Below are 20,500 nucleotides of genomic sequence, written 5' to 3'. Positions count from 1 at the left end.
TCCTCCCACCATGGGTGAGCTGTATTATATCTGATTAATGAACTGTTTGCAGGGAGAACAGAGGGTGGTGATTGTGCTGGGGTGAGGAATTCTGTAATATCCAGGATAAATCATGAGGCATAAAAGCTGAAAAGAGCATTGAGAAAATACAACAAATTAATTCATTAAAATAACAACTTGTCTCCTATTTTGATTGTTTCAATTGCACAATCAAAGATTTGTTAAGTCTCAGCATATTTTTACATTGGTTTAAACCACCACCCTTACTCTGATTATTAAAAAAAAATGTAAGGGACTTACCTGGTGGCGCAGTGGTTAAGAATCTGCCTGTCGATGCAGGGGACATGGGTTTGAGCCCTGGCCTGGGAAGATCCCACATGCCGTGGAGCAACTAAGTTCGTGTACCACAACTACTGAGTCCGTGTGCCTAGAGCCCGTGCTCCGCAACAAGAGAAGCCACTGCAATGAGAAGCCTGCGTACCGCAACGAACAGTAGACCCTGCTTCCCGCAACTAGAGAAAAGTCCTCATGCAAAAATGAAGACCCAATAAGCCAAAAATAAATAAATAAAATAAATAAATTTTAAAAATCGATTTAAAAAAAATGTAAGGAAATTCCCTGGTGGTCCAGTGGTTAGGACTCTGCACTTTCACTGCCAAGGGCCTGGGTTCAATCCCTGGTCAGGGAATTAAGATTGGCAAAAAAAACAAAAACAAAAAAAACCCCGGGTAAATGGACAATGATACAAACTTCGTATTCTGAGACAAAAGCAAATTTTGTGTCAGTTAAGAATGTATTTAGCTGCAAGTAACAGAAAACTCAACCAGTAGGACAGTCATTTTTTACAATACATTAAGTCTGAGTATACGCAGTTTCAGTATTGGTTCAGAATATAAATGATGTCTGAGTTGAAAATGTGGTCCCAGTAGGTGCCACTGCTCCACGCCTCATGACCTCACATGACCTGTCCAAAGGCAGGAGACACATGGAGGCCCGGCAGTGAGTAGTCTACTTGTGAATCTCTTTCCTTTTAACAGGAAAGACAAATCTTTCCCAGAAGCCTCTAGGGGGTGTTCTGTTACCTCTCATCGGCCACAAGAAAGCCAACCTTAGCTGCAGAGATAGCAAGGAAAGCCTATTTGCTGGGAGGTGGGCGAGGATGAAGGGATTGGGCGTGCTGCTGACTGGCAGCCGTGGTGCCTACCATGTACTGGTTATGCTAGCAGAATCCCCGTGGCACTCATCTTTCCATACATGCTAATTTTGTTCTACTATGAGGGGCTGAGGGCTTCCTCTTGCCTGCAAGTTGGCAATTCCTTGGTGCTGGGGAGTTACACCTCTGAGAGCAAATTGGACATGGACATTGGGGATGGAGGACTCATACCCCAGCTCCGTTGCGCTTGAGTGGGACAACCCTAAGACATATGTCATATCAGCTCCCAGTGGTTTCCAGTGGGATTGAGCTCCCGTTGCCCACAGAGGTAACTTGTTTGTCCGTGCACTCGGAATTTGCTTCTTTGCCTTCTCTGTCTTGCTTCTCGACCCTCGCACTGGTATTTTCTGAGACCATCTTCCAAAGAAACCACTTGTATTCAAGCCTTGCTTTTGAATTAGCTTCCAGGGGGAATCCGGTCTAAGATACTAGCTATGTGAACCTCCTTAACTTCAGTTCTGCTAACTGTAGAAAGGAGATAATAATCTCCACTCGGGTAACCACTTGTGAGGGTGGTTATGTGAAAATACATTGTGAACTATAAAGCATTAAATGGACACAGGGATAATGTGGGATGGAAAACACAACGTGTTTTTCACCCAAGCCCTCAGTTTAGATTCCATTTCTGTAATTTCACCCAAACTTGCCAAGGACTGAGTCTTTGGGCGGAGATCCCTTCCTTTGACAGGTAAAGGAAGTGTAATTGCTAAAGTGGTACTTCCCCTCAATCTCAGCTGAGAGCCTTGCTTTTATGCCTGTTACTGCACGAGGATTCCAGTTAGCTCTTACTCTTTAGAGATGGGGGGTTGGTGATAAAATGGTCTTCGCAGTTGCATTACAGTTCTCAATATTCAGTATGTTGACAAAGATAAACAGTTAGTTCTCTGTCACAGGTACTCAACTGGAAATCTGTTGGGACTGCCTCAAAAAACTTTACCCTTGGTTTCATTTCTCCACGGGGGAAAAAAGGGCATCTTGATGCATTGAATTCAATCACCCTAATGAAGCCACGCTTTTAAAAATAAGAATCAAAGTCATCTATTTCCATCTAGTGGAAACCCTCATCCTTTTAAAAAAATATTTGTTTAATTGAAGTATAGTTGGTTTACAATATTGTGCTAGTTTCAGGTGTACACAAAGTGATTCAGTTATACATACATATATATTTTTTCCAATTTGCTTCCATTATAGGTCATTGCAAGATATTGAATATAGTTCCCTGTGCTATAGAGTACTCATAAAGGTGAGAGCCGTGGTCCTTTCAGGGTAGGGTTGAGGTAAATGTACTCTGTATGACCATCCATGCTGTGACCCCCATCAGTCTGATTACATTAAACCCTAAAAGTCAAACCACCGCTGTTTGAATTTAAAGTTGAGACAGCAGGGCAACTTTGGTGATGTGAATACTACAGCGAAGAAGCCGCAGATACTAGAAAAACTATGTCAAGAGGAAGCACATCTCTATCTTCATGATACTGTGAAGTGTCACATAGACTTTCAGTGTTTTATAAATGTCAAATTTGACCCCAGAATTTTTACTTCTTATCATGGAACTTGGCCCCTGCTCCTTGGGGGTTAGTAGGCTGGGGAATGGGGAGATGGGGAGCTCCTTGTTAATTCTAGAAGTGATTTTCTCCAAAAAGTGCTATCGAAGGGGTTGGAAATGCTCCTTTGGGATATGGGATGGAAATATTAAAATGATCTTACTTTCTATTTTTTTTAATGACTATTTTATATATACTTAGGTTGTATATAAATATAAAACACATGCATGTAAGTTACAAACAAACACACCTATATTTGGGGTGCACCTTTAATTTTTACTACTAATAATAGACATTTCCTGGTCTAGAAGAGAGGTCCTTTTGGGAGATCACTGGCGCCTCTAAGAATCTGATGACAAATGAGGATGCCCTCTCCCCAGAACACTGCACATGGACACAGTTCTACAGACGGTTTGAGGGAGGTTCAGAGCTCCCCAAAGTCCAACTGTGGATCCCAGGGAAAGAGTTCTTGCTTCCAAATTTCCTCATCAGGAATTATTCCAGTGTGCCTTTAGGCCACTGTAACATCTGGTCACCCAGCAGGGCCCTCAGTTCAGGAACCTGCCAGCCGGCTCTGCAGAGCATCTCTGTTCATGCTCTTGCAGACTTTCTGAGACAAAAGTAAGGGACCCAAAACAATGGGTACTCTCTTGTCACCCATCTCAACAGGACAGCCCCAGGGAGCACAACCATCCTTTCTATCCATCTCTTATTGTTCACAGTTGTGTATGTACACACACGCACAGATTTATTATGTATTTTTCATGATTAAGCACAATCTTGCAGAAAATTTGGAGATATAAAAATGTAAAAAACAGAAAAGTGAAAATACTCATAATCTCATCTTCCAGAGAAAACCACTGTTCTCATTCTGGCATGTGATCTTGCAGTGTCTTTTTCTCTGCGTGTTTGTACTTATGAAAAGATGATTTTAACAGCTTTATTGAGGTATAATTGATACACAAAGTGACATATATTTAATCTATACAATTTGATGAGTTTGGACTGATGCATACACTGGGGAAACCATGACCACATTCAAGGTAACAGATATGTCCATGACCTCCCAAAGTTTCCTTGTGTCGCTTTTTGTGTGTGTGTGTATTTTTAAATAAATTTATTTATTTAATTTATTTATTTTTGGCTGCGTTAGGTCTTCATTGCTGCGCGGGCTTTCTCTAGTTGTGGTGAGTGATCTTCTCATCGCGGTGGCTTCTCTTGTTGCAGAGCACGGGCTCTAGGAGCGCGGGCTTCAGTAGTTGCGGCACACAGGCTCAGTGCTTGTGGCTCACGGGCTCTAGAGCACAGGCTCAGTAGTTGTGGTGCACGGACTTAGTTCCTCTGCGGCATGTGGGATCTTCCTGGACCAGGGCTTGAGCCTGTGTCCCCTGCATTGGCAGGTGGATTCTCAACCACTGCGCCACCAGGGAAGCCCTGTGTGTTTGTTTTTGTTTTGCGGTAAGAAGACTTAACATGAGATCCACCCTCCTAAAAGGTTTTCAAGTGCACAATGCAGTATTGCTAACGATGGGCAGGTTTCTCTTGAACAGGAATGAGGCAGGTAAATCACACTTTAGCCAAAAATCAATAAGCAGATGCATATATACTGAGGTTCCCAGGATCTTGAACTCAAGGGCAGAAATCTGGGCTCTTTTCTTTTCAGATGCTTTTGATTTACTCTCCAACTCTCTGTAAACCTCCCCTTCCCCTTGCTTTGTCCCTCTTTTCCTTTTCTGGCTTTCCTCTCTCCTTCCTCATTTATTCACCTTTCCAGGTTGGTTTTTTGGGCATCTACCTCTGATGGGTCACTGAGCTTGGTGCAGGGAGCAAGGTGGGCAACACTGGCTCCTTTCTGTCCCTCGCCCCCATCCCCCGACTCATCCCGCCATCTCGTTTTTTCTTTTTTGTCCCGAGTCACTTTGTATCATTCCATGCCACCTGTAGGCTTTCAATTTTCTCCTTATAACTTACCCCACTAGAAACATTCACATATTCGAGTGCCTTCTCTGACAGTCAGTATTCCATAAAGTGTCAGCTCCACACAAGAAGCCTCTCTGCTGAATTTATGGCTTCGGCAAAGCCATTTCATAAAAAATGATTAATGATAATTAACATTTTAACTTCAGGCCATTTAATGGCACCCAACAAAGGGGTCAAGTGAAACTCATGGGTGTCATATGTCAAATGTCACAGTGAAGGGATGGGGCTGAACAGGAGCTCAGAGTTAGGTGAAGAGAGAGTGGGAAGAACTGCAGACAGGGCTGCTGCCTCCTTGCCCACCGTCAAAGGGCTACCGCCTTCACCCCACATTAGAAGTATCTCTCCTTCAGTTAGAATGTAGGTTGGAGTGTTTGGTTTTGCATAGAATGTAACAATAGCCCATGCCCTTCTGCCGCACGCGTTCAATGTACAGCATGTTGCACATTAAGGGAAGTCGGCTGGACACCCAGCATTGAGGGATTTCGTTTCTTTTCTTTTTTTTTTTTTTTTTTGCGGTACGCGGGCCTCTCACTGTTGTGGCCTCTCCCGTTGCGGAGCACAGGCTCCGGATGCGCAGGCTCAGCGGCCATGGCTCATGGGCCCAGCTGCTCCGCGGCATGTGGGATCTTCCCGGACCGGGGCACGAACCCGCCTCCCCTGCATCGGCAGGCGGACTCTCAACCACTGCGCCACCAGGGAAGCCCGGGACTTCGTTTCTTGAACATCCCAAGTTTTTTCACCCTACACCTGGGTCCTCACTCTCTGAAGTCTCTGAGCTGACATCCTTCCTCCACCCTCCATCCTACTCCCATTCATCTGCACGTTCTCATTTCACTTCCTCCCCCCCCCAATCCAGGCTCCATCTTTGCTTCTCCCCCACGTATTACTCCCCCCTCTCTTTTATAACAAATTTTTATTGGAGTATAGTTGATTTACAATGTTGCATTAGTTTCATGTGTACAGCAAAGTGAATCAGTTATACATATATGTACATCCACTCTTTTTTAGATTCTTTTCCCATATAGGCCATTACAGAGTGCAGAGTAGAGTTCCCTGTGCTATACAGTAAGTTCTTATTAGTTACCTGTTTTATATATAGTGGTATGTATATGTCAATCCCAGTCTCCCAATTTATCTCTACCCCCTCTTACCGCCTGGTAACCACAAGTTTGTTTTCTACATCTGTGACTCCATTTCTGCTTTGTAGATAACCCTCCCATCTCTTCTCGCTTTTTAAAAGTTTACCCATCAGTGCTTGGGAAACCACTCCCCGAGGGTGGCCTCAGCCCGCTGCTCTGCCCTCACCCCACAGATAGGACCTAAACACCAACCACTACCAACAAAAAGTTAAGCATAAAGTGAGGCCAAGAACCAATGCATTTCAGCAATGGAAGGTTGGAGTCCTCCTGGAAGGTAATGAGTTGAATGATCAAGGACTAGGCAACATGGCAGACACTAGGTACTAGACCTGAAGCCCTGGGAGGTAGGATCTTGGTGTTGAGATAATAGCTGGTAATGAACAGGAACACTCTCTTGGGTCAGTTCCCAAGAAGGAGAAAAGTGTGGTAGTGAAACAGTGCTTCTGTCCGAGGGTGACATCACACGCCCAGATCCCATCTTTGGGGAATGGCCCTTTGTCGACAGAATTAGGACCTCACGGTGGGGTGACACATGAGATACTCAGGACTACAGTCTATATCATGATCATAGCAGGGACATGTATGGCAAGCTAAGGCAGTTTGTCACTTCCCTAGGGAGCCCAACTATAGTGGAGCAAGTTAATTCAGTCATAACCAACATTTATTGAGCATGTGTGTCAGCCCCCGAGCTATACACTTAACATTTCTCAGCTGAGTTCATCCTCGCCATCACCCCACGAGCTAAGCTCAAGTTCTATCCCATTTTACTGACGAAGAAGCTGAGGTTCAGAGAGATTAAGGCAGTAGCTCACCATCACCGGGTACTAAGTGCCGGGGCCAGAATGTGAATCCAGCTTTCCCTGCCTCCTATACCTATGCTCTTCATCACACTGCCACGCCACCTCTTGAACGGCTGAGTGTGTCATGGTGGCCACAGGGGAAGGGCAGACATAAAGAGTGGGTAACCACACCATTTACACACCCCATTTAGTGGGGTGTGTTTAAGGAACAGGAGGAAAAAATAAGGAGCTTTCCAGTGTAATAAAAAAAAATCCCCACTGTTAGGCCCAGCGACAGTCCCTTGATCGGCACCGTTCTGACCTTGCCTCGCGTGTCAATGTCAATAGCTGTTGTCACCAGTCAATGGGCCTCCCGTTTGGTGCTTAGAGATTCTCTTTATGCACTTAAAAGGCATCATTAGTACCAAGTGGCTATTAAAGCAGTCTTGCTGTTCAGAACGATTTTCTGAAGCAAATGCAGAGGAAACATGTTGAGGGTTGAAGTCATTAGCTGAGACCACAGGAGGACTGACCGTGGGCAATGGTGCCATTAATCTTGATAAGGGGAAGTGGGAGCAATTCATAAAATCTGCTGCATGAGGTTTCTCCCTAAATGGACACCCGAGAGAGTGACCCCATGTCTTTGTTCCAGGTAAGAGGGACATGTGTGAACTGTGACATCGACTTGGTAGAATAAGCAGGGCAGGCAGGACTGCTGGGGGTGGGGACACAACAGTGATTTCAGGCTTCACTGGAGAGGCAGGGACCGCTGGTGCAGTAGTGGGCAAAGAAGTTAGCTGACATTTTACATAACGTATACTATGGACCGGGCACACAATTCTAATGCTTTACATATTAACCGTTTAATCCTCACAACAGTCCAGTGAGGCAGGCACAGGCACTATTATTATTCCCATTTTACAGATGAGGAAACTGAGGTCCAGACAGGTTATACTACTTACTTCAGGTTGCACAGCTAGTAAATGGCAGAGCTGGGATTCAGACCCTGGTAGTCTGGTTTCAGAGGCTGTGCACGATCTTAGAGCGGAGGCACTCAGCCTCCTTCTGTCTTCCCTTGGAGGACAGCAAGGGCTTTGGAGTCACACAGACCTGGATTGGAACCCCAACTCTGCCATTTTCCAGAAAATGGCACCAGATTTTTCCAGATGGGCACCTTGGAAAAAGGACTTTGTTTCTTAAGACTCAGTTTCTTTGTTTACAGAGTGTTATGAAATCATATGCAGTGTCAGGCACTCAATGGCTCTTGAATATATGTCACTGCGTTCTTCTTCCACATTGAGGTTACAGACACATTGCCAGGGCAGGACATTTTAAAAATATATATTTATTTGGCAGCACTGGGCCTTAATTCCGGCATGTGGGATCTTAGTTGTGGCATGCGGGATCTACTTCCCCAACCAGGGATTGATCCCGGGCCCCCTGCATTGGGAGCACAGAGTTTTAACCACTGGACCACTAGGGAAGTCCCCAGGGCAGGACATTGATGGGGGGATATGATGGGCAGCTAGATGCCTGCCCCAGCCAGCACCTCTGTGGCTAGGGGCTGGCCTGGACCATTGGCGAGAGAATCAGCACCCTTTTCTTGGTCACCTACTTCCTAACTGACCGTGTCCATCTTGAGTTCTGGGTTAGGGTCTGTTATGAACTAAATGATTATGGCCCTCCAGAAGTCCTATGTTGAAGCCCTAATCCCCAATGGGACTGTATTGGAAGACAGCGCCCGTGTGGAGGTGATAAAAGTCAAATGAGGTCACAGAGGTAGGACCCTGATCCAATAGGGTTGGTGCCCTTATAAGAAGAGGAAGAAACACCAGAGCTCTCTCTCTCCACCATGTGAGGACACCATGAGAAGACTGCCATCTGTGAGCCAAGAAGAAAGCTCTCACTAGGAACCAAACTGGCTGGCACCTTGATCTTAGACTTCCCAGCCTCTAGAACTGTGAGAGCATAAACGTCTGTTTTTTAAGCCACCCAGTCTGTGGTATTTTGCTACGGCAGCCCTAGCTGACTAAGACAGAACCCCAAGTCCACACGTTGAATGGGAGAGTAATAAAGTCTGGAACTGCATTCAGAACTGGGCCTTCAGCTATGATCTCAATTTGGGTAAAGATGGCTACAAACTCTATGCTACGCCTCCCATTAAATGGTAGAGTTGAATTCCTCTCCTGTCTCTGAACAAGCTTAGTGACTTGCTTAACCAATGGAATACAGTGAAAGTGACATCCTGGGACTTCTGAGGATGGGTCATGAGAAACCTTGTGACTTCCACCTAGGCCTCTTGGAACACTTGCTCTCAAAATCTGGCTGCCATGATGTAAGGAAACTCAAGCAGCCCATGGCAAGGGTGGAAACCTCTGCAGGGGCTGGAACCCCACATCCTCCTTGGAAGTGGATCCTCCAGCTCCAGTCAAGATACCTCTTCTAATACCTCACTGACCAGAAACAAATCATTCCCACTGAACCCTGCCCAGATTGCAGACCTGTGAGCAAAATTAATGACTGTTGCTGTTTTGAGCCATTACATTTGAGGGTGATTTTTCCCTCTGCAATACATAACTGGAACACCAAGAAACACTTCCAAAGGGCTCTTACCCAGCTCAGGGCCACCTCTGAGCTGTCCCGGGGATGACTTGGCTCATGTGCCTAAGGTCTTCCACTCTGTGTACAGGCAGCTGGCATATGAGATGGGCAAAGCTCAGGGAGGTCTCCCTGGCTTGACACTGGCCTTCGATGTCCAGGATGACATCCATCTTTGGGCTCCTTTGTGAATGATGTGATAAACTGTAACTATCATATCTCATTTTACCCTGGGGAAAATGTGAAGTCCATAGACTCCAGGGAGAAACCACAGGCTTCTAGACTTTGTCTACCAAGCCCCATCCCTTACTCCAACACCCTTCTAGAAAATAGTGGGGCTGGAAGGAGAAACAGCCTAGTTGTAGTTCACTGGTTCTCAACCTTGGCTGTACATTGGAATCACTTAGAAGCTTCAAAAATACTGCTGGGGCCCACCCCTAGAGACTGGATTTAATTGGTCTGAGGTACAGCTTGGAGGTTGGTATGGAAAATCAAAACAAAGGCAAACACCTCCCTGGCTGATCTGATGCACCACCAGGGTGGAGAACAAATACTCTAGACTCATCGTCATTATCCTTGTGGACATTACTGTTCTAAGACAGGTTGTCTAAGACTTTAAATAAAGCCAAGTTGGAATTTGGCGACAGACCCAAGCAATGAGGGAAGACCTCAGTCTCTGATGATCTCTTCAGTAATAATCACCCTTTACATTCATACAGATTAACTCACCAAACAGTCGAATGTGTACAAGCCGTGATGTGAGCTGGTCATGGCATTAAATAACGCTGAATCTCAGAGTGACACAAATGGTTCCCTCTTCAACTTTCTTTCAATCCTCTTATTCACAAAGGAGAAGCCTCCGTTGGTGCTAGTTTGTCTTTAACATCTCTCCAACTCTTGGCAAAAATTAGGGGTGTTGCTTTGCCACTGACCAACATTCAAGTAACACTGATCTAAATCTTCGTCTCCACGGCAGCTAGAGCAATTATGAAAGAGCTACATGGTTTAACATGATCCCACCTACCAGGAGAAAGCTGAATCTCAGAGGCATTTGGTGACTTGCCCAAGGACTCAGGTCACTATTTCTCCACCCTCTCCAACTTAGTGTTTAATGAAAATCATGCCAACGGAGAGGGTCCTCCACCATATAACTGGGAGACAGCTGTTGGACTCCATTCTTACCCTGATCTCAGAGGAAGGACCAAGCAAGTCCCACTGAGAGGACGAGGGGAAGAGGAGGCATAGAGGGTAGGACAAAGAAGAAGGAATCATGGAGAAGAGTAAGACTTGTTGGTTCAGGAAATTGATTTCAGAAGAGATGTGGAGAAAGAATTTGGTTCAAAAAAGAAAAAACTTTCTATTGCAGCCAAGGCTGCAACAGGAGACGGTGAGAGACCCATCCCCTCCATCACTTTTTTTTTTTTTTTTTGCTTAGGATACAGTCTTCCCTTCTTGGTGTTGGCTTTCCCCAAATATGTAGTGATTCTGGACTGCATGCTTGTGTTTGGGCACAGAATTCTCTTACATGCTGAAGTGCAGGGGACTCCAAAGATGCTTCCAAACCTGGAATCTTAGTTAGTCTTCAGACTGCTCGGACAGGCAAGTTCGTCTCCTGGGTCACCTCCTCCCCCTCCAATAACAACAAATCTTTGAGCTTCAGGATGGGGCGTGGGGAGCCGAACCAGATGAGGCGATTGCATGCCAATCCAGACTAAATCCTGGAGGAAATGTTGGCGCCTGTTACTGGGATGTGATTTATTCTTGGCCGACAGCAGGCATCCTAAGGTCTCAGGCTGAATTTGGGGTCTGACCACTTGAGGGTCAGCCACTGCTACTCAGATTAGAGGCCCACGAGGCCTCCTAGGGTGCTTGTCACACAAGCAGATCTTCCAGGCAAGCTCCCAGTGGGATTCTTCAGTCATGGGCTGACTTTGATGGTGGAGATCCATGGGCTACATTTTGCCAAACACTGACCAGGGGTGTCTCAGACAGCCATGTCCCGGGAAAATGTGGGCAGTGGGATGGGGGGGGATGCTCTCAGCCAGGATATGGGGGTAGGTCCAGGAGGCACCAGAAGTCCTTTTCCACTGGATATTCCTGAGAAGGAAGAAGGGCAACCTGGAGTTCCAGAGGCATGAGACAATAGACTCATAGACAGAGTATCAAAGACATAGGCTCTTATTCATAATGGAATAAAAGAATTTTAAAATAAGAGAATGCATTAACAGTAGAGCTTAGTGGTTTAGAACCAGTCCTACTTGGGGTTTGACTTCTTTACTTGCTAACTGGATAACTGACATCAAGTTATTTTACTTCTCTAAGCTTCTGTCTCCTCATTCGGTAGATGGACACACTAGTAAGTACAATATAATGGTCCCTGGGACCCTTGCGACGTATAAATGAGTCCGTGCATTGAAAGGACATGGAATTGAGTCTGGCACGTGGTAAGGGCTCCAGAAGCTCTTATCATCATTACCAGGGTCATAGGATGTTTGAGCCAAAAGTGATCATAGAGATCATCTAGTGAGTCCAATGCCAATGTCGTGACTCCTGGCAGGAAAGGAATCGATAAAGGAAGAAGACACGTGTTGTGGCTCCCTTGCCTTAGCTTCTTCTCTCTACCCAGTCCCCTAATGGTTCTCCCCAGCTGAGGGAAGGAGCACGTGAGCCATCAAGGGAGTTTGGAGGGCCAGTCCTACAGTCTCTCCAAACCTGAGAAAGTCACCTTGCCTCCTTGACTGGCTCACAGGCCAGCTGTCTGCGGGCCCCAGCAGGCTCAGCTGAGGACGGCAGGGTGCATCCTCCCTCCCCTTGCTCTGGTGTTTAATCAAAACAGTATTCAAAATATGATCTGGGAGATTAGATTGGGAGATTTGCAGGAGGCTCTCAGTGGGGGCAGAGATGGTGGGAACAGATTGCCGCTGGGGGCCGGAGGCTGGGATAATCACAGGCTCAGACTCGCCATTCTCAGGCCTTCACCTGTGCTCCTGGAGCCCACCATCAGCTCCGGAGTGAACACTGAGAACCAGGATGGAGAACTAGATCATCTCTGCACCTGACAGCTGGGGAAACTAAGAGAGGGGAAGGGGGCTGTCCACGGCCACATAGCAAGGTAGTAATGGGATTGAGGTGGTCAAGCCGTTTCCTGGGATTCAAGGCTACTCTTTTTGGCCCTTCTGACACGCCTCTGCCTCCAGCTAACCAGGCCCAAGGTCTTTGGAACAACCCTGGGCCGCAGGCTCCTGCTCGGGGTTGTGGTGGGGGAGAGGCTGGACCTCTTAGACAAGAGAGAGAGACCACCTCTAGAGGTCCTGCTTGATAGGTGGGCCTCCTTTCGCAAGGCTCAGTGTCCTATAAAGGCTGAATGGCTGGAGGCAGGGTGCAGGTAAACCCTCCGCCCACTACCATCCTCCACTCTCTGCATCCTAGGCCCACATGACCTCGGGCTTAGGTGGGTCCCTTCTCTCTGGCCTTCACTTTCCCATCTGGAAATCTGACTCGACGTGATGCTAAGGGCCCCTCTCCTCTCCACTAAATGGTCAGCGGGAGCCCCGCTCCCAACTGGAGGCCCGAGGAACAAGCTTCTGCAGCCTCAGCAGCCTCCCGAGGGGGTTTACCTGGCCCCCTAGGAGGGGCTGGGGTCGAGAGCGCCTTGAAAGAAACCTCTAGCTAATGCGCTTTATTACAAGCGTTAATCCCACAAAGCCGACTGGAAATAATGTTTATCTTTTCGCAGTTTAATTTCCCGGACCCTAAGCCGCAGGTCAGTGAGGGCGACTGGAGTGTCCCTGGGGAGGCTGGGGGTAGGAGCAGCTGTCGCCCAGAAGCAAAACGAAAGCAGAGAGGTGGTTTCCCAACAGGAAGCTAGGGAGAGGGGCAGGAGCTAAAAGGGGCCTTGAACCCTCAATGGAGAGCTGGGTCCCTCTTCACCACTTTGAGCCAGTCCCTGCCCTCCCATCTGGCCTCAGTTTCCTCATCTGAGGAAGGGGTTTGTGCTTTTGTAATTCATTATCTCTGACTATTCTATAGAAAAGAAGGCAGGGTGGGGTGGGGGGAGGTGGCCTGTTCCCTTCGGTTTTTTTTAACCCCCTCTTTTCCTCTCTGCAGCCTTCAAGGTTCTTAAAATCTCCTTCCAAGGATAAGGATCCTTCCCGTCCCAGACTTCAGCGGCCCGTCAGCTGGCAGGGCTCTGGTCTGGAAGGCTGTCACTCAGCCACCTCCGGCCGGCCTGGAGCCCAGCAGTGGAGACACAGCTTCCCGAGGATCCAGCCCCTAGGCGCACACCCCAGCTGCCCTCCCTCCCGCCTCCCCGTCCGCATCAGCTGCCCGGACCTCCCCACTAGGGCGCTGTCCCGGGCTCGCCTCCGTCTCTCCTCGTGTGCAGCGGCGAACGCACTCGCTGGCTAAAGCCGAAGCCACTGCGTCGAGGACACGAACTCAGGGCTGGCAGCGGCATCTTTAAATGTCTCATCTCCGCCTCCGCACTCCCCAGCCCTACTCCAGACGCTGCTAGCCAGGGGGGCAAAGCCCCCTTCCTCGCCCGTCAGCTCCCATTGGTTGGCCTGTACCGGAAGTGTTTGCTGGCACTAGATTAAATGGAAAGAATGCCCCCTCTCGCCTCTCCTCGACCCGGCAAGCTGTCACACTTGGCCGCCGGGGCAGAGGGGAGGAGCGCGGGGGTCCCAGGGGTGCGCCCAGGGACGGACAAGAGGATCCCCATCGCCCCTCCTCCCAGCAAACTTAAAGCCCAAGTACGAACCCGGAAACAAATGCAGCTTCCACACAAATATCCTGACGGCTGCACGCCGCCTCTTCCCCGCCCCCAGTGGCCGCCCCCATCCCCAACTCCCAGGAATCGGCCGGGCGTCTGCCGGGCTCTGCGAGTTGGCTGGGGCCGCAGTTCGGTGGGCTAAGCCGCAGGCGCCGTGGCCTTAACCGTTCCCTTGTCAGTTTCTCTCCCAGCTCTGAAAGGGACTGAAATCTGCATCCTGTCCCCAGAACCACATTTCATCCTCCCCTCCACCCCGACCTTATCAGGCTCCCCTGGCGCAAAGAGGCCACACAGCTTGGGTTCGGTTGGATTATTTTTAAGCACACAAGGAGTGGGGAGGAGGAGAAGACCCACGTGGTCCTTAGGGGCCAAGTCAGCATTGAAGTTACAAAGTGAGGGTGCTGGGAGTGAGCAGGAGCGGGAGTGGCTTCAGACCCTGAATCCAGAGGGGAGAGGGAGACTTGGATACTGAGTCCGTGCACGGTGCAGACTCGCCAAGCCTTCCCCCTTGACCTTCCCCAAGGTGCCCTGCCGCCTCCTCCGTGGGATCTGACAAAATGCACGTCTGCCAGCCACTCCCAGCTCTGCGTGCGAGGAGGGCCGGTAGGAGGGTTTCTGTGTGTCTGTCTCTTAGGCAAAGTGAGAGCCCCAGACCCTGGGGAGGTCTCTCAGCTTCTTAGTGTGGAGGTGAGTTCCAAAAAGTAGGGCTTATTTCCAAGATTCTTCTGCAAATCGCAGCCATTGCGCTAACCTGCTGAGAGAGGAAAGGTTGATTAAAACCGGAGGGCCACTTGGTGGTGATTCCTAGGAAATCTGAGGTCAGTGGTGTCTCATCCAAAGGGAATCAAAGGTCTAGGGGCAATTTGCTTGCCAGAGGTAGCATTTGGACCCCGTTATGTGTAAATTCAAATAACAGTGTAACCCAATTTTCTAAGCCAGTAGCTAATCCTGAGAGAAATTACTTCAAAGAGCAGAATCTGACAGTAATTGCTGGAGGCTGCCAAATGCTTCGGGAACGTCCCTTTGTGGGGTGAGATTCCCTTCCACCAAACACAGCCAGAGAACCAGCCAGGGGCAGGAGACACTGACTGGCAGTCCTGCCCTGCTTGGGGGTGAGCTTTTGGTGGGGGGCGCGGGGCTTTCCAGGGACAGCACCCACCTGAGCGACGCCCATAGGGATTTAGTGGGCGGCACAGAGGGCTGCAAGCTGAACTTAAGCACTGGCCTTGAACCGACTGTAGGTATCCGGCCCTTCCCCTCAGACTTCCGGGAAAGCCCTGGTACCTGCCTAGCCCTGGCAAAGTCTTGGCACCGGAACAGCAGGAGCCAGCTGGCTTCCTCTGAAGGGCAGGCAGGGGACAAGGGTGGCTGTGCTGGAGAGGGTCATGGTGGTGCCCACGTGGCACACTGGCTGAACGTTGGAGAGATATTAGCTGTCCATCTCTTCAATGACTTTCTAAGGGTTTTCTAGGCAAGTTACTGTCTCATTCTGAGCTGAGTACTATTATTTGGTTTTAAGATTTGGTAACTAGAACTTTTATCTCTAAGCTTCTGTTTCAAGGAGTGCTGTGAGACAATCTTGCGCTAGGTCTGAACCTGGGCATGCTGGAGAGGCAGAAAGAGTGTGCAGCGGCTGGGCACCCGGGGGGAGGGGTGGATGGATGGATGTGTCGGGGGAAGGTGTCTTTTGGACAGACACTCCCAGCGCCGTTGGGGGCCCACTACCTTCTGCTCCTGACTGGTACTGGCACCGCACTGCCGGCGCCCTCCGCCGCGGGCATGGCGTACAGTCCAGAGGCAGGCCCTGTTGGGCAAACGAGGGGTTTCCAAAGGCTTTGGCTACTCGGGAAGACTCTTCGCACGCGGAGTCTCTGGGGACTGCGGGTCGCGCGCCGGGGCCTGGAGGCTGTCCAGGAATCAGATGGCACTCAGGACTTCGTGGCCTGGACAGGTTTGGGGGTGCACCTTCGACACCGCTGGCTGCCGCAGTGTGCGCCAGAGACCAGATGCGCGGTTTCTCGCTGCGCGGGTAGTGCATGGTCAAAGTGGGGCCTCCTGGCTCGGCCCGCAGGAAGTCGGTTTCTCCCGACCTGGGGGTCTCAGTGAACGAGAAGCGGGGCGCCGCCAGACTGCACTCCTTGCGCTCCGGCCGGCCCTCTCGAGTTGTGGCACACTGTGCCGCCGGCAGCGACTGAGTGTCTTGATGGAGCTCAGCCAGCCTGTCCGTAGCTGTGGCCACTGCCTCCTCTTCATCCGCCTCCTCTTCCTCTTCTTCCTCCAGGTCTTCCAGGTCACTCAGCCCCCGAGCCTCCTGGCTAGCTGAAACGTCTGCGGGAAATCAGGAGCGAGTGAGAAAAGCCCCAGGCCCCAAGGGAAATCCTCGGGAGTGCCCATCCCTGAGAAGCTTTTAGCAAACGCGCTCTGCACTCAGGGCATTCTCGGTGTAATTCACCAGGATGGCCACACCGCCTCCTACATTTGCCCCTGGGCTGCCGGCTGCGCAGCAGGAAAAGAATTCCCGCCCCTAGACCTGCCCCCACCCTTTGGAAGACTCCTCCCCTCCGATACCCCAAGGAAATGTCCACTTTTCGCTGCCTAAGACCTGGATCTCAGTTCCTCAGCCTTAAAAAAGCAAGGGAAAGTTTTTACCCAATTCCAACACCCACAGGTGGCTGGTGTGTATTACTTAATTGAGAAAATATTTACTGAGTACCAACTATGCTCCAGACATCATTTAGGCATTTAGGTATTAGGAACTTAGAGAATACAGCAGTGGATAAGACACTTTCTAGGGGAGTTGACATCCCTGAGGGGCTAAGTATGGCACATAAAGTAGGCTGACGTGATAGAGAATAACTTGGGAAGCTAGTTGGCGTGGGTGGCCAGGGAAGGCTTTTCGGAGGTGGTACTTTCAAGTCGAGAAGAAGCCGGCTCTGTAGGGAATTCCAGGCAGAGGGAACCACACAGGCAAAGGCCCTGAGGCATGCAGGGGTTGCACGTGCAAGGGTAAGCAAGGGGGTGCCTTCCTAAAAGCTACCCCACGGGGTGGCTGTGAAAAGCCAATTAAACTGCTTGATGGCTGGAAACCCACGCAGGTTGGGGCAGTGAACATTCGGTACCTTTGGTGTCACCATTTAGGCAGCCCAGCAATTCCTCTGCTCCACCCTCCTCCTTCCTCTCCTCCCCGCCTTTGTTCTTGGGCGCCCAAGTCATCTTGTTCTCCTTCTTGAGGCGCCGGCGCGCGTTGGCGAACCAGGTGGACACCTGGGTGAGGGTCATCTTGGTGATGATGGCCAGCATGATCTTCTCGCCCTTGGTGGGGTAGGGGTTCTTGCGGTGCTCGTTGAGCCAGGCCTTGAGTGTGCTAGTGGTCTCCCGGGTGGCGTTCTTTCTGCGCCCAGCGCCACCCAACTCCACCGATCCGTACCTGGGGGAGAACTTGACTCACAGTTCTGGGGTGAGGAAACTGGAGCTGCAGTCAGGAGACTGTTTACATCCTGGAAGTGAGGTTCTGCTCCCCATCCTAGCACACAGCCCCCCATGCTCTGTGGATTGGTCCTACCTTGGCCAGGAAGGGGGGAAAGGAATTGAGATGACAGCCGCCAATGCCCCATGCCTTACCGGTCATACTGGTACTGCCCCAGGCTCTGCTCGTAGGGATAATAGGCTGCTGGTTGCGCCAGGCCGGGTGTAAAGTTCCCTGCAGCCTCCTTAAATTCATACTGTGGATTCTGGTGGGGGAGGAAGGAAGAATTCAGAACTACATCTGGGGAGGAAGAGGGGTGGGGAGTTGCTGAGGGTGTGAACTCTGGAGTCAAGTCTGGTTCCAATTGCAGTACCACCACTCGCATTGGCTGTGTGATCTTGGGCACAGTTGTTTAACCCCTCTATGCCTCAGTTTCCCCTTGGTAAAATGGGATAACAAGAATGCCTAGAGGTTATTGAAGAAGAATGCTTGACAGAGTTCCTGGTGCAGAATAAACAATAGTTAAATATTAGCTGTTAAGATTACTGTTACTACTTGTCCCCACAGCCCCTCCCCCCTCCCACCAGCTGGGGAACTTTCTTTACTCCCCTTCCAGAGCTATTCCCTGACCCTTTCTATCTCTGTGACTTCGGGTAAGGTTATTCGGGCCCCTCTGCACCTCAGTTTCCTCATGTGTACCCTGAGCCTAGTGATGACTAGTCTACCTCACGCAATAAATAGAGGTACAGGACGGACTCCTGTAAACTGTAAAGATTTTTTTTTCTTTATATACAGTCCTAACCTTTTCCTTTCCTCGGAGTTGTGAGTCCTTCCTCGATGGAGACATCACACTGGATTTCGCCCCTGCCGCTCCTGCCCCCAGGAGGGTAGGTTTTGACGCACAGACCCAGGCTCCACCCCAGCTACTCACCAGCGCCCCGTACAGCGTGGGCGGCTCCGGGCTGTAGGGCAGGTAGCCTGCGTAGCTCTGGGCAGCTGCAGCGGCCGAGTAGGGAGCTCCATAGATGCCCAAGGCCGCGCCCAGCTCGGGCCTCGCACTGCCCAGCAGCCGACTGTCGTAGGGTGCGAAGCAGAGCGCGGCCGCCGGGGTGGAGCCTGAGGCCACATCTGGGACCGAGCGCGGGGCGGATTCGCAGCAAGTGGCGTTGGAACTTGCAGACACCAGAAACTACGGGGGCGAGAGAGGGGGCACCGGAGGTCAGAGACCGGCGCCTCGGGCTGGGGGAGCCAGCGGCGGAACTGCCAGATCGTTCCTTCATTCAATATAAACTAAATGCCACCTTGTGCTGTGTTGAGCGTTCTGCTGAGGACTGGGACAGCAATTGTCCGTAGACGCAATTTACCCAAACTGCCTTTATAAATACCCCTAAACCTTTGCTAAACTCCAGAGTTCCAGGGGCTCCGAGTCATGGGAAGGTTCTAAAACCCAAATCACAGAAGCCAACCTCGGCCAGTTCCCTCGCGAGCCCTCCCTCCCCGGAGTCACAGGATCCTACAAAGGCCGAACTTGAAGGTAGTCTTAGAGACCACGTCGCACTCCTGCTCCCATTTTATAGATCGGGAGTGAGGGCTAGAGAGAGTCGGAGGCTTATCCTAGATCACAAAGCGGGGCAGAGGTCAAGTGGGACTAGTCCTCTGGCACTCTGCGGAGAAACTGAACAGGGGTGGGCTCTCCAGAATTTCCCCAGGAAACCCTGTCACTGCACAGTACCCACCCAGGTCTGGAAAAATCGAAGAAACCAGAAGCAGAGCGCTTGGACCTGCCCATGGAAAGGGAAGAAAAAGAACAGAGGACAACAAACGAACAAGCCCAGAAAAACAGTGAGATGGACAGGGCTCTGGACTGGAAGTCTGAGACTCTCCTGGCCACCTCGGATATCTGTACAATAAGGAGGCCTCTCTGTAAGATTCCCGAGATCCCACCCACCTCAAGGAGCTCGTGGCCAGAGTGCCCAAGTTTCGGGTCCCACGATTTTCCAGACGTTCTCAGCCAGGGATTGGGGCTGCCAGAGGGGTCGGTGGTGCATTACCCAGGTGCCCGCTCTCTGACTTCCCCGGGGACTCGTGTGAGAGGGGGGCGTTTACGAGCGGGCTCCTGCGCTAGGCGCTCCCTCCTTCCAGCCCGCCCCCATCCCCCAAGGGGGCGGCTCTTACCTGGGAAGCGCTGCCATAAGGGTGTCCAAAGTGCGGGAAGGACATGGTGGCTGTCCGTGACCCACCTCCCTCTTCTCTTGCGAGTTCCCGCCTCTGCCTCGCGGTTTTGCGCCTCCAGCCGTCCGCGGCCTCGGTTCCTTACACGGTTGCCGGTGCCCAGCGCCGGGTCCTCCGCCCGCTTGGCGCGACTGGAGGCAGAGCCGAAGGCAGCCCGGCTGCCGAGCCCTGCGCTCCAGAAGGCTCCCCTCCGGCCCGCGTGGTCCGGAAGACAGAAGGGCCCATGGATGGGCAGGGGAAGGGAGAGGATGCGGGTTCCCAAAAGCGCGCGGTGGCGAGGCAAGGTGAGGCGCGGCGCGGGGCCGTGCAGCTCCCGAGGTGCCCCAGTCCAAGGTGGCCAGAGGCTCAATGTGACGTCACGGTAATCCCGGGCTGCCAGGCGGGCCCCCGAGCCCCGGGGCCCCGGGCCACCAAGCCTGCCAAGCGCAGCCAGCCCGTGCGCGCGCGCGCACTCACCACACTCACACTTGTTCCGGGAGGTTTGTGCAGCTGGTGAGGAAAGTCAAAGACCCTGACCCTCTCTGCCTGGCGCAGGATCCTACCGTTTTCGCCTTAAACTCACGCGCGCGCGCACGTACAATCTCACCAAATTACCCGGGAGAAGTAGCAGAAACGCCTCCCACTGTGCCGCGCAGGCCCCGGGCGCAGCGCGCTTACCTCCTCCCCTGCGGCCCGGAGGAGGAGAGAAGCACCGGGCAGCGAGGGAGGAGAGAATACAAAAGAAGAGACAGGAGAAACTACAGGAGAAAAGTGGGGGAGAAAGGCTAGAGGGAGAAGG

The 20,500-nt window shown here is 50.9% G+C and overlaps 1 protein-coding gene across 1 annotated transcript; it reads right to left on the bottom strand.

Annotated features, from left to right (window-relative positions):
• Positions 1–15,567: 15,567 nt before the first annotated feature.
• Positions 15,568–19,710, bottom strand: IRX6 (iroquois homeobox 6). The gene is made up of 5 exons (XM_059999285.1): positions 19,666–19,710; positions 18,422–18,679; positions 17,646–17,755; positions 17,144–17,451; positions 15,568–16,352 (listed from the first exon to the last, which is right to left on the bottom strand). The coding sequence occupies exons 1-5, from the start codon at positions 19,708–19,710 to the stop codon at positions 15,568–15,570; spliced, it is 1,506 nt and encodes a 501-aa protein (XP_059855268.1).
• Positions 19,711–20,500: the final 790 nt, after the last annotated feature.

Source organism: Delphinus delphis, chromosome 20 (assembly GCF_949987515.2).
Source record: "Delphinus delphis chromosome 20, mDelDel1.2, whole genome shotgun sequence".
Classification (NCBI taxonomy): domain Eukaryota; kingdom Metazoa; phylum Chordata; class Mammalia; order Artiodactyla; family Delphinidae; genus Delphinus; species Delphinus delphis.
This window is presented reverse-complemented; position numbering and strand designations above follow the sequence as displayed.